At 48.8% G+C, this 12,062-nt stretch overlaps 4 protein-coding genes across 4 annotated transcripts; 2 read left to right on the forward strand and 2 right to left on the reverse strand.

Annotated features, from left to right (window-relative positions):
- Window positions 1–167: 167 nt before the first annotated feature.
- On the reverse strand, window positions 168–3,180 carry ASPWEDRAFT_511187 (uncharacterized protein). Its single transcript, XM_040837549.1, has 3 exons — window positions 2,246–3,180; window positions 454–2,154; window positions 168–402 (listed from the first exon to the last, which is right to left on the reverse strand). Exons 1-3 carry the CDS (start codon window positions 2,778–2,780, stop codon window positions 371–373), a joined length of 2,268 nt encoding a protein of 755 aa, XP_040689160.1. The 5' UTR covers window positions 2,781–3,180; the 3' UTR covers window positions 168–370.
- Window positions 3,181–3,839: 659 nt separating this feature from the next.
- On the forward strand, window positions 3,840–6,355 carry ASPWEDRAFT_28117 (putative C6 transcription factor (Leu3); the record flags this gene model as incomplete). Its single annotated transcript, XM_040833092.1, has 6 exons — window positions 3,840–4,037; window positions 4,130–4,584; window positions 4,642–5,079; window positions 5,133–5,401; window positions 5,461–5,997; window positions 6,051–6,355. The coding sequence occupies 6 exons, from the start codon at window positions 3,840–3,842 to the stop codon at window positions 6,353–6,355; spliced, it is 2,202 nt and encodes a 733-aa protein (XP_040689161.1).
- A 334-nt stretch (window positions 6,356–6,689) lies between these two features.
- On the forward strand, window positions 6,690–7,076 carry ASPWEDRAFT_28118 (uncharacterized protein; the record flags this gene model as incomplete). The annotated part of the gene is made up of 1 exon (XM_040833093.1): window positions 6,690–7,076. One exon carries the CDS (start codon window positions 6,690–6,692, stop codon window positions 7,074–7,076), a length of 387 nt encoding a protein of 128 aa, XP_040689162.1.
- A 360-nt stretch (window positions 7,077–7,436) lies between these two features.
- ASPWEDRAFT_109794 (uncharacterized protein) lies at window positions 7,437–10,130 on the reverse strand (the record flags this gene model as incomplete). The annotated part of the gene is made up of 2 exons (XM_040828113.1): window positions 7,437–8,181; window positions 8,239–10,130. The coding sequence occupies 2 exons, from the start codon at window positions 10,128–10,130 to the stop codon at window positions 7,437–7,439; spliced, it is 2,637 nt and encodes an 878-aa protein (XP_040689163.1).
- Between the last annotated feature and the right edge of the window lie 1,932 nt (window positions 10,131–12,062).

Here is a 12,062-nt window from a genome sequence, read left to right on the forward strand (position 1 = left end):
TGGTCTATCTCTGTGCAACAAAATTGCCTTTTCTTTTTGTTTTTGGAATACCTGCTTGCCACATTGACAAATTGGCATTCCTATATACTATGTATGCAGGAGAATATTATTCACGAAGCCAGGTTTAAGGGCATGCTTTCCTATTCTGAAGTTTTTGAAGGTGCTGTTTTGGTGGAATTATCCATAAATTCCTTCCTGTTTAACTTCATCTTCTGGTCTATGGCACTAATAAATTCTAAGATTGATGGCCATTCATTCCGGCTAGACTCTGCCCGGGGGTAGGCACATACACCCGAAAGCCAGAAGCCGATGAAGAGACAGATCCATAGGGTACCATATGCAGGAAAGTATCACTTATGTCGAGTAAAAGTCAAGAACCACCACCTCCTCCGCCTCCACAGCCTCCTCCTCCCCCGCCGCCTCCTCCACAACCACCACCACTTCCTCCACAACTACCTGATGCTCCACAGCTACCTATTCCTCCGCCTCCGCAGGCTGCTGATCCACTATATGATCCCATTGCACCACAGCTTCCAGCCGCGACCTTGCCTCCACATGTACCCGCGGCGCAATTTCCATAACTCCCGGGGGCAAGACTCATGCAGGTCGGGTTCGCCGCGTAGGCGCCAACACAGATCTGGGGCCCGAAAGCTGGCTCAAATCTCCGACTGCCTGTGGCTGAAGTGGGATCGTTATTACCATTACTTTCTGAACGCCCTTTGTCTGTAGGCGGGTCGGGTGTCTTCCCGCTCAACGAGCCTCGCTTCTGGGCACGACGGCATGCCTTCTCATAATTGCATTTGAGATACAGAGCTTTCATGCGCCTGATGTCTGCGGGATGGTACGGAAGTTGTGCCCGAACTGCGCTGTGAGCGGAGATGTGTGCGTTTTTGTCTGGGTTGGGCGAGATGTCAGGTCGACTGTGAAGTTCAGCAGCAAGTTTGCGGGCTCTGGATGTGCTAGAAGAGACGAAGAAGCCGTCGCGGAGGTCGGGGGCTCGAACGGCCTCGCAGTACCAGCATGTGCATTCACTATAGATTTCGCCATCTGTGAACTTCTTGTACATCTTGGATGTCCATTCGAAGCCGTCCGAAAGCTTGACTTCATCTACCTTATCATCATGGTCAATGAAAATCGGAGGGTAGCCTGCCCTCCAGGCATTTATTGAGTATTGGAAATAACGGTACGGTGTAAGCTGATGAGTGTGCCAGGCCAGATCGACATCCAATGTTGGCACGGCCATACGCCGCGGCGCCGATGTCATGATTGCAAAGAAAATCGAATACTTTTTGACGAGACGAGACATGGTTTCCGGGAGTGCTGGCGAGTGTAACCAGTCGATATTGTCCATCTTCTGAATAAAGCTTCCCTGGCGAATGACGGCTCCAACCAGGTCGAGAGCAAATGGGGATTCATTGTCCCAGTAGCGGGACATCATCCGTCGAAAGGTCATCCTATCTGCTAGTCGAACAGAAAAATCTCGAAAACCGCAGTTTGCGGCTCGGCGGATTTTTTCTATTTTGAATGTCTTTTCAAACTCGTCGCGTAACGCAATCATATTTTTGCATTGATTTAGACATGGGTGTATGGTGCTAAGCATATGCTTGCCTGCTGCTTGTAGAAACCGATTTGGAAATTGACGGTTGTACCAGCCCGAGCCACTATTGTGACTTTCTGGGATGCCTCTCAGGTTAAAAAATGTTCCTGGCATTGGTAAGTCCTTTTCAAGCAATAATCGAACATCTCTTCTGAATTTGGCGACTTTAAGCAGTTCATGATCAATCTGTATTTGACAGTGAGGACAAGTGGCTGAGAAGTTCTTGTCTGCATAACCGTGAAAAGACCTGAATATCTGGGGGATCGAAGCGCAGACTCCTCCAGCAGTCCATGGGACAGATACAGACTCTTCGCAACTAGGACAATCCACAGATTTGCTCGGCGAGTCATGGGTATTATCCCATTCCAAGCCAGTCGTTGTTTTGAAAAAGCTCTTCGCAACGTCTATCACTTGATATTCTAGGCGATTATTGATACATGTGTCAATGGCCAACCAAGGAAAGCCAGATTTCCAGAGGCTCATTTTGCCGTATCGAATGCAGTCTTCCAGAAATGCTCTCGGATTAAGCATGTGTGAATGCCATACCATAAGAATATCTAGTAGGTATAAGTGTTAATAAATGATCGCTTTACTTGACCAAGACAAACCAAAGGTATTGTTTCCCATACTATCAAAGCTCTTACTCACCTAGAGGTGGCATAGTCTCTTGGAACCATTGGACTTGAGTTTCACATTCTGTTATCTTGCCGTATTCCTTACTTTCAATATCTTTGAGCTTCGGGGGCGGACTGGAATATGGGACGTAGTTGTTCCACCAAGCCGTGTAACGCTCCACAGCCCTTGCCGTATATATAGCCCACCGCTTCTCTCTGAGCAGGACAAGTGCTTCATTCTTTTGTTCTAGAAAGTCATCCGCATCATTATCGTTGATACCAAAAAGACCGTCGTTGCTGATTATGCTGTCCCGTAGATCCGAAATCACAGCTACAAACTTGAGGTGCGCAACACATTGGCCTGGAGTGATTGTGCTGTATTCAGGTGATCCAGCACTGCGAGAGAGGTTCAACCTTCGAATGGGCAGGGGTGGTCGTTCGATATGAGTATATACTGGGGGGTTGATGTCTTCTTCAAGCGCGTCGTAGGCAGGGGGGCCGTCATTTGGAACAGGATTATTGCTCGAGACGTCATCTGTATTCAGCCTTTGAGGAGTCGCGTCCATCATGTCAAGACCATTGCAAAGGGGGTTGATATTTCAAAGATGCATGGGTGGTTTTGTGTATGTACTAAAGACGAAGTGTCTAATAGAAGCAAACCCTCGAGCCAAAGACACAATCACTGCTGGAAGAAATAGTGCACAGCGTCTCTTAAATAAGCAGTAAGATGACTCGACCAGGGCTCCCAGGTTGATTTGTATTTGATCCAAGATGACATCCAGCCAGTCAGAGGCGAAGCAGGGCATGTCGAACAATTGCCCATTTTCCAGCCTCTGAAGAGGTCTTGTGGTCTCATCAGTCGACCAATCAATGACTAGGTCGTTCTGAAACTTCCAATGATGATCGAGATTGCTAAACATTCTCGATGAGGCTGAAGAGGCTTCCTGTCCGGTGACAAAGATTTGAAGAGCCGATATGCAAGGCTGAGCGACTGGGCGACAGCACAGCCTTGTTGGGAACTTGATATGTGTCATTAGCTTTCAGTTGTAAGCGGGATAAGTGATGCATTAAGGTGACTTGGACGATCGTTGGCCGTCAGCAAATAAGCAAAAGATATAGAAATCCCGGTGTAACATATGGAAACATTGTATCCTCAGGCATCTAGGGCAGCTAGGGCAGCTAGAGTAAGGTATCAACTAAGCGTATGGAATCACGTGATGCATCTCTCTTGGAGCACGTGACAGCGAGATCGGACTGCCTCTCTTTCTTCCCCCGCTGTTACTCATCCATCGTTGAGGGGCCTGATGCAGCTATCGATGCTTGACTGAGCTTACTTTTTGGGCTGATCCATCAGATTTAAAATATTTTTTTAGAACCTTACAAGGATTCTATTTATTCCTTGCATTTTCTGTTTTGTCGCCTGTGATTCATACGCTGCAAACCGGTGCGGCTGATTTTTGACTTTTTTTTTTTTTCCCCTCCGAGCTTTATCGATCGCCTGTATCGCCAACGCACCCAGCCTGGCGCCTCTTGGGGGATCGTCGAGCGGAATCGGAGGCGGAGGAGCGCAAGGGGAATTTCTGGAGCTAAGTGCAGGGAATAATGCTTCTGCTGCCACCAGCCCCGTAATGGGAGGTGCCGGCCATCCATCCGTCTCAGCTGCTGTCGGCGCCGACAGTCTGGGACAAGCTAGAAAGCGCAATGTTGTCATGGCGGGATTGGACAGCTCCCCCGGCAGCATTGACGACATCGAGGATCTTGATGCACGAGAAGATAAGAAGAGACAGCCAGTGAAACGAGCCTGCAATGAGTGTCGGCAGCAGAAGGTGAGCTCATATAGTTCGCGTCCTCATCATTGGAGGAACTGTCATTTTTACCCCTCGTGGACTGATGGACTAACCTTCTTCGGTCACTGCAGCTCCGGTGTGATGTGACGCAGGACCCTTGGATGGATTGCTCTCGATGTCGTCGCCTGAAACTTGATTGTAAAATCGAATCCAACTTCAAACGTGTGGGGAAGCGCAGTCGGAATGCTGAGATGGAGCGAGAGATAATTGAGCTGAGAAAGCAGATTGCCAATAACCAGACGAACTCCGGCGTGTCTGTTTCTCAGCAGCAGCAACCACCGTCTTTGCATTCAGCCCAACTGACACCCAAGCAAGACTCCAGCCAAGTCAGTCCAGCTGGAGTTTATCAGACACCTTCCGCCATATCCTCTGACCAGTACATGGGTTCTCATGAAGCTGTTGCGTCGCTGCTTGATTTGCGTTCAGGATTCGATAATTCCAACTACATGAGAAATGGCAATCAACAGGTGAAACGGATTGAAGATGTTGTGGTTGTGCCAGAGAAAGTGGCGGAGTTGTTCGATCTGTAAGGCTTCCAGAGACCAGATTTTTTTGCTTTGGATGAAATTCTAACTTTCCCAAGGTTCTTCATGTTCTACGACCCATTCCTTCCATTCCTTGACCGAGAACAATCGCCAGAGGATTATTACACCGCATCGCCACTACTATTCTGGACTGTTATTAGCGTCGGCGCCAGACGATATCAAACCGACTCGCACCTCTTAAACTCACTTGCTGGCCCGGTGTCACGCTTAGTATGGAGTACATTGGCGGATATACCACAAAGCTACCATGTCGTGAAAGCTCTTTGTTTGCTTTGCACATGGCCGTTTCCCGCGAGTAGCACCTCTACTGACCCAACTTTCATGCTGTGTGGTATGATGATGCAAGTTGCCATGCAACTGGGCCTTCACCGGCCTTCCCATACTCAGGATTTTAGTAAATTCACAGTGGAACTAATCGAAGAGGAACTGAGAGATAAGGTGAGGACATGGGCTGTTTGCAACATTGTCGCTCAACGGTATGTCTCTCCTTAGAATTTCCCAAACCTCAAATCTAACAAGTCTTATACAGAGTTGCAACCGGTTATGGCCAGCCGCCGTCCACTATCTATGATTGGACATTGTCCTCGAGTGGCTCAATAGATCCAAACTTCAAGCTCCCTGATGGCATCAAGCCCAGACTGGAGGTCGAAAAATTTTGTGACAAGGTAACGAAATCACTCTACACTAACCGGCGAGACCCGGTTGGATTGTGCAGCGATCAGGAAAGATCATCATTAATTTCGTTTCTGTCACGGGATTTCGATGAGCTTGAAGAGACACTCAAAGTTCAGAATGACTGTATGCTTCTTTTAGTAAATTTACGCAGCCCAAGAAGTCATATCTAATATTGTTTTCAGGTATTACGAATCTTTACCTCCGCGCTTCCAATCTCCACCTTCATTTGTCAGCTTTCTTTGATGACCCAACGGCAAGAGATTATCGTGAGCGTCTGCTCTCCCTATACATTGCAACTACATCATTCCTCGAAGCTGCTATGAATCTTGAGACGGGGGTCGGACCGGTATTGTCCTATACTCCATACTATATCTATCAGATGATGGTTGCAGGGGGCTGCACGTTACTGAAGCTCTGCAAGAGCTTTTTTGCTTCTCATATTGATATGAACTACACTAAGGATCTCTTTAATCGAACTATTTGGGCTATCCGGGGTGTTTCCGTGTCGAGCAATGACCTGCCCGAACGGTTGGCAGAAGTGCTAGCCCAAATGTGGAGGCTTGGAGCGTCAACCCATCAACAAGACTCAACAGCCAATCATACCGAGATCGATGGTTCCTTGATGCTGAAAGTCCGGTGCCGTATGAGCATGTCACTTCTTTACGACTCGGTATGGCGATGGCGGGAAGATACTCGGACCAAGGGCCGTAATATCGAGGGTACGTTGAATAATCTTCATCTTGTAGATGAAACTGACCCTTATAAATTGTAGCCTATCTTAAGAATCCAACAAACCCAGATCTCTCTGCCGACTCTTCAGCGGCATCGTCGGCCGGCCCAGGCCGTACCGCAACATCGACGCCCGGTGTTGTTGGAGATCCTAGTCTAGCCCCTGCTCCCTTGATTCCACAAAATCTAGGGGTGTCATCTGGCAGTGCAGTTGGAGGGCTGCCAAGTGGGTTCATGGAACCCAATTATGAAGTTTTTGACCCGTTGAATTGGTTACTTGACGGGCTAGTGGATCTGCCATATTCTTATTCCACTGTTTCCGGGATCGATACTCAAGGGATTGCATGAAGAATCTTCCGGATATAATTCATCCGCGGTCTTTCTTTTTCTGGCGTTTGTTCCAAGCTGCATGACACGTATTTGTATCACTATATCTAATGGGCTCACTCGCTGCTGTTAACGTCTAGCGGTGGGTCCCGGATTGGAGTCTGGGGTTTGGCTCTTCTATTTGACGAATACCATGTACTACTCGTTGCTTTACTACTTTACATAGTCAATGAACTGATGATACTGTTGATACTGAGAACCACCTTTCTATCTAATCACTAACTAGCATAGAGGAGCCGATTATGTAACACACCTACGTCACCCCTTCCCCCAAACCAACCATCCTCACCACCACATGACAACAACAACAACCTCACCATCTCCACCAGAGGCACAAAAAATGCCTTCCCCTCCCCCCAAAAAACAAACCCTCCTTGTACCCTCCAAACGCCCTTTACACCCTCCCACTAAATCAAAGCCAACCGTGATAAACCCCAGCTCCGTCCCCGCCGACATCCAACTTTCATCTTCACGAGAAACCCCTAGCAACGCAGGAATCAAGACTGTCGAGGTTGACCTTTCAAAAGCACCGCAGCCATTTCTGGATCCGGATGTTTGGGAGAAGATGCGGGGTTTGGGTCGTGGGGAGGGCGAGGGTGAGGGGGAAGGAAGGATGAGAGGGCAGGAGGAGTTTGGGGAGATGGCTGTTAAGGGGAGGAAGGCGGTTCGGAAGATGAGGTGATTGATGTCTTGTGTTTGTTTGGGAGGGTTTTTGGAGTTGGTTGGGCAAAGTGGGATTTGATGGGATGTCTCAAAACTAAGGGTTTTATTATGATACAAACTTGGGAGCCAAATAGGATGGCTGGGGTTTTGTTTCTCAAACCTCATTCCTGCTTTTTCATTTCATGCTAGTCATAATCTTAAGAGTTTCCAGGTGATATCATATCCATCATAAATCATCATAAACCGTACAGTAACTTGAAGAGAGCAGACAAAAAAAACAAAAAGCACCAATCAAAACAGCTTGCGAACATCATTTAATCATGAAAATCGTGTGACAGATAAAGAAATGGAAACATCAAAGCCGATTCTCAGTCGGGGATTAACCCAAAGTTTGCATCGTACTCCTGTTCAGGGTACCCGAGCCCATGACGACGATGCTCTGCTTGAGTTTCTGTCTCCTTGCCTCTTGCTTCCCTTCCCTACGCTTCTGGATCGTACGCCTCATGCGCTTCCGCAAATTGCGCATCTTGACAAAGCGGAATCGCAGTCCCCACCGAGAGAGAGATTGGTAACGGTTTTGGTGAAGAGGCGATGCCGAGTGAAAGAAATCAGGACTGAACACTCTGCTTGCGACGAGGTTGCTTCGACTTATATTGGAGTGCACGGTCATGCTCTCCCTGGGCCTGGCTGTTTCTGGACTTTGGCGTCCGAGAGAAGGCCCGTCGAAGACAACTCGTTGCTGAGGCATTCCTAACGAATTGCTAATCACATAAGGTGTTTCCTGGTTCCCTGCACTAGGCTCATTTTCTTGTCCATGGGGTGGGCCCTCCTCGCAGTCAGGAGAATCGTTCCAGAATCGTCGTGGCCGCCAGAAAGGATGGAGTCTACTGTCAAGATCTTTTCCGGCTTTGCGGTTCTTCGCTGTTGTCGTGGAGAATGTCCGTCGAATTGAGTTGGAGGACTCGGGTCGAGGTCGGTTCCACGCACGGCGAATAGATCCGAACCGACGAAACCATCCGTTTTGCTCTTGATCATCTGGCGATTCCCTAGGTGGCTCTGATGCATTTTCGGGCGTGGGTGGGACGACGGTGCAGACGGGAGGTTCTGGCGGAGATCGAGGGTTGCTCAACGAGGAATCCATGTCAACCGGAGACACTGGATACACTGGATACACTGGAGACAGCGGAGATACTGGAGAGAGCACCTTTGGAGGCTGTTGTTTGTTCACGTCGTTGCGGTATTCGGGTTGCTGCGCTTGCGCGGCCCGTGGGTCAGGCTGTAATTGTTGATCGATGAGCAAAAGCGATTTGTTGTTGTGCGGGAAAAAGCTCACAGTTATAGCTTCGTTGATCTCTATAGGCCCTGGAGAGGACGATGAGATCGAGCATGGTGTAAATGGCAACGAGGAAGAGCGTAAATTGGCCATGTCTTCGACACCGATCAGGATGGATTGAACGTTTCGGGCTTCGCGAGACTTTTTGGGGGGATCACGAGCAGGCAGGTTGATGCGAGGTTCAGGCATGGGTTTCTCCGGTTCACGTTTTTGCGTTTCGACGTCCATCGCCAAAGTATGATTGTGTAGGCTCTCGGATGTCAGGGATGGCGCTCGTGAGTTGTTCCTACTCGTGGGTGCGGACAACGACGAGCTACGCGGAGGAATGACCGGTCCGCCAAAGCCGCGACCTCTAGAATCTGCCTCGTGGCGGATTGAATCGGAATCAGCGTGTCTGTTCTGGCGGTCCATAGAGCTGTTTCTGCTACTAGATGCATTCGTAGCTCGTCGACTCGACCGTTGTGAACGTGCAGTGGAGTGGCTTCTGCTATTCGAGGCCGAAGACTTGAGCGACGACCGCCTTTCGGGAATCACGACGACCGGAACCATTTCCACGTGGGAGTGTGTTCCACCTGTAGCAGTGCTTTCAGCAAAAGAAGCATCTGACATTACACTTCTGCGGTCTTGTTCTGTGATACGCGCGGCTTTATGTACCAGGCGTCGCTGCGAATCGGTATCCGAAACTAGAGATGTACGCTCTGATTTGGGGATAGGCGAGCTAGTCGAACGTAAAGAAACCCTTTTCTCTGTATGCCGCAGAGTCCGCTTGCTTGATCTTGGAGAGTCTACAATCACGGCATCGATAGTCGACGTTGTCGACATGCTCGATAATCTACGAGACTCTGGTCGTTCAGTCGGTTCAATGTGTCTCTCCGCGTTGGGCCAACCGATTTGCTCGCGAAACTGCTCGATTGATAAGCCAGGCATGAGGTTATGAACATCCTTTGTTCGCCTGCGCAAGCTTCCCTCACGAGATAAAAAGACCTCCTGTTGATGTGCATCCATATCCACTTTGCCGCGAGACCTTTCGGAAGGATCACGCGAAGGCTTTCGTTTATGAGCAGAAGCGATGGCAGATTCCCCTGGTTGATAATGTGCCTTTGGGAGTGTAGCCCATTCTCGATCGTAATCAGGTTTACTGGCATCGTACTGCAGCTCATCTCTGTTATAGCTGAGCTTCAAAGGGTATTCGCTCTTCCGAAGCGATCTTGTTCTTCGTGAATGTGAATTTTGCCTTGTTGGTTGGAACACTGACGAGGGAGAACGGCCGGGAGTATCTGCATCACCATCTGAAGATATCATCTCCAAGGCAGTCTGGAAGGATTCTGCCCGAGACGAGGAGAACGATTGCCCAAACTGGTTCAGAAATGGGCGGTCTAACGAAACCATCTGTGGCTGCTGCGGGGGAGTCATCTCTGGAGTCGGGGGACGAGTATGTTGAGGCGTAACTGCGCCGACTGAAGGGTTATTCGACTTGTATGAGCCAAACTTGGGCGTTTCCAAATCACCAGTCGCATCTTCTTGAGCGGCACCGGGAGGGGTCAACGGAAGGGCCGGGCCGTTCGCGGCGGAGGGGTGATTCGCAGGATGATGTTCATCTTGGATCGAATGAAATATTCGGATGACTTCAATCTGTGGATCGATCTCTCTCCTCCGTGGAAGAGCCTTATGGGATTTGAGACGTGGCTGTTCGTCCGATGAATATTGTAGATAATCGTCGGGACTTTCAACGGCGGGCATTCTGAGGGTCTCGTGAGGTACCAAGAAAACAACCGAATATGTCACTTCTAATCAATCAAATTGTATGAGGATGGTAATAACATGGCAGAAAAGTCGATTCAAACGGTTTTTATGATAAATACGGAGACGGTGATCAAGGCATCGTATAACAGCAAGGTGGGACGAGCGATCCGAAGGCTGGTCGGCCCAGTCAACGCATGGCCATCCAAGAATGACAAGTGGATGGAAACCCCCGATAGGACGATGCCTTCGTAATTCTTTAGGGGAGAATGAAGAAGTAAAAGAGGAAAATAAAACCAAACAGAGACACGGAGAAAAACGACGCGCAACGAAAAGTGGAATGCAAGGGAACGGGATATGCCGGTGAGAGTGAAACGTCGCAAAGCGCGTCTAATAACTAAGGGACAAGTATGTTGATCCCATCAAAAAGACAGAGAGAGGCCAGATGGCGATAAAAATAGGCCGTTCAAATAGAAAATACTGGAGGCAGGGCGAGACACGATGGAGCAGAGAATGGGTTCTTAAGACTGTTGGCAGCGATGACGAGGCAGGCGGACAAGAGCCTGACATTCCACGTTGCGCACCCAGTGCGGAGCCGTCGAGTTGGCGAAGCCAGTGAGGCGAATAGAGCCAAGTAAAGTGGTGATGGCAATTAAATACAAGCCCAAAGAGATATTATTGATGATGAAATAAATAGCAGTTGGGCTGCCATGCACACAACCAAGACAGAGCGAGAGCAGAGAGAAGAGAGAAGAGAGAAGAGAAAGACTCTGATAAGAAGAACAATGGAGGGGGAAATTCACGCTCTGCCAGTAACGCTCGACGTCTTCACCTTGAAACACCACCACCTGCCAATATTCTCAGCATCAAGCAGCTATTGGATTCATCACATCGCAGCCGCAATTTCAAACAAATAATACTGGAGATGCCTGAGATGAGTCTCCAGACTGCATGCTTATTCGTCCAGAACATCTCAAATATGGTGCATTTTTCTACGCATCATCTCTGTGTGTCCATTCCGTGATCCCCATTCCACCGTCTCTAAACGCATCCTGAAACGCTTCAAATGCTGAGTGACTGATCTGTTCCAGAATCCAAACGGGATATTTATCTAGGAAAGTAGCTTATCTGCCTCTCCAATGTGGGGTAATTCCCAGTCATGATTTTCCCCGATATTCAGGAATAATGCAGATCGGAGCCACTCGTCCACTCTTCAGGCACACAGTGGTCACTGCATCAATGTCAACGATCGCATCCAGATACAACCAAGCCAAAACACATAAAGTATGGAGGAACCTTCAGCCGACTGATTATGGATATTACAGCGGATGGCTGTGTGTCTCGGGAGTGGCGTCTCTTTTATCGCCCAATCCATGGTCAGACGATTATCCAGACGATGACTCCAGGACTCTTCAACAACCACTGGACGGTCAGCGAGCACAGCATTCAACGTTGGATCGGTTGTGAATCCCATGCGATTCATCCAGATCGCTAGATCCTTGATGCATGGATACGCGGTACATACGGGACATGCAGGTCGCATTGGTTGATCAACCAGGTCAGCCGGATTGTCAGGCTCAACGCTCGAACAGTGCCAAAGCAAATAAAGAACCCTAGGGCCCATAGGAGAAGGCCGAAGGGACAAATGAAACCAGGGGATGAAATGCAAAATTCCAAGAATCCAGGACTGCATCCCATGGTTTCGAGTTCCGAAGCCAGGCAAAATTTGCCTTACATAACCTGGTTATGATGGCATTGACCGGACGATGACGATTGTCGACTCCACCAAGATAACTGGGTATCTGTGTATATCCAGATTGAAGTATGATGAAAACGATGATACGACGAATGGAATGGCCCTTAATTTGCTACTTTTGAGACCCTCCACAGTATCCTACGAAGGGATTGTACCCGATGCCAACAGACGATGCA

This window comes from Aspergillus wentii (assembly GCF_001890725.1).
Source record: "Aspergillus wentii DTO 134E9 unplaced genomic scaffold ASPWEscaffold_4, whole genome shotgun sequence".
In the NCBI taxonomy this organism is placed as follows: Eukaryota; Fungi; Ascomycota; class Eurotiomycetes; order Eurotiales; family Aspergillaceae; genus Aspergillus; species Aspergillus wentii.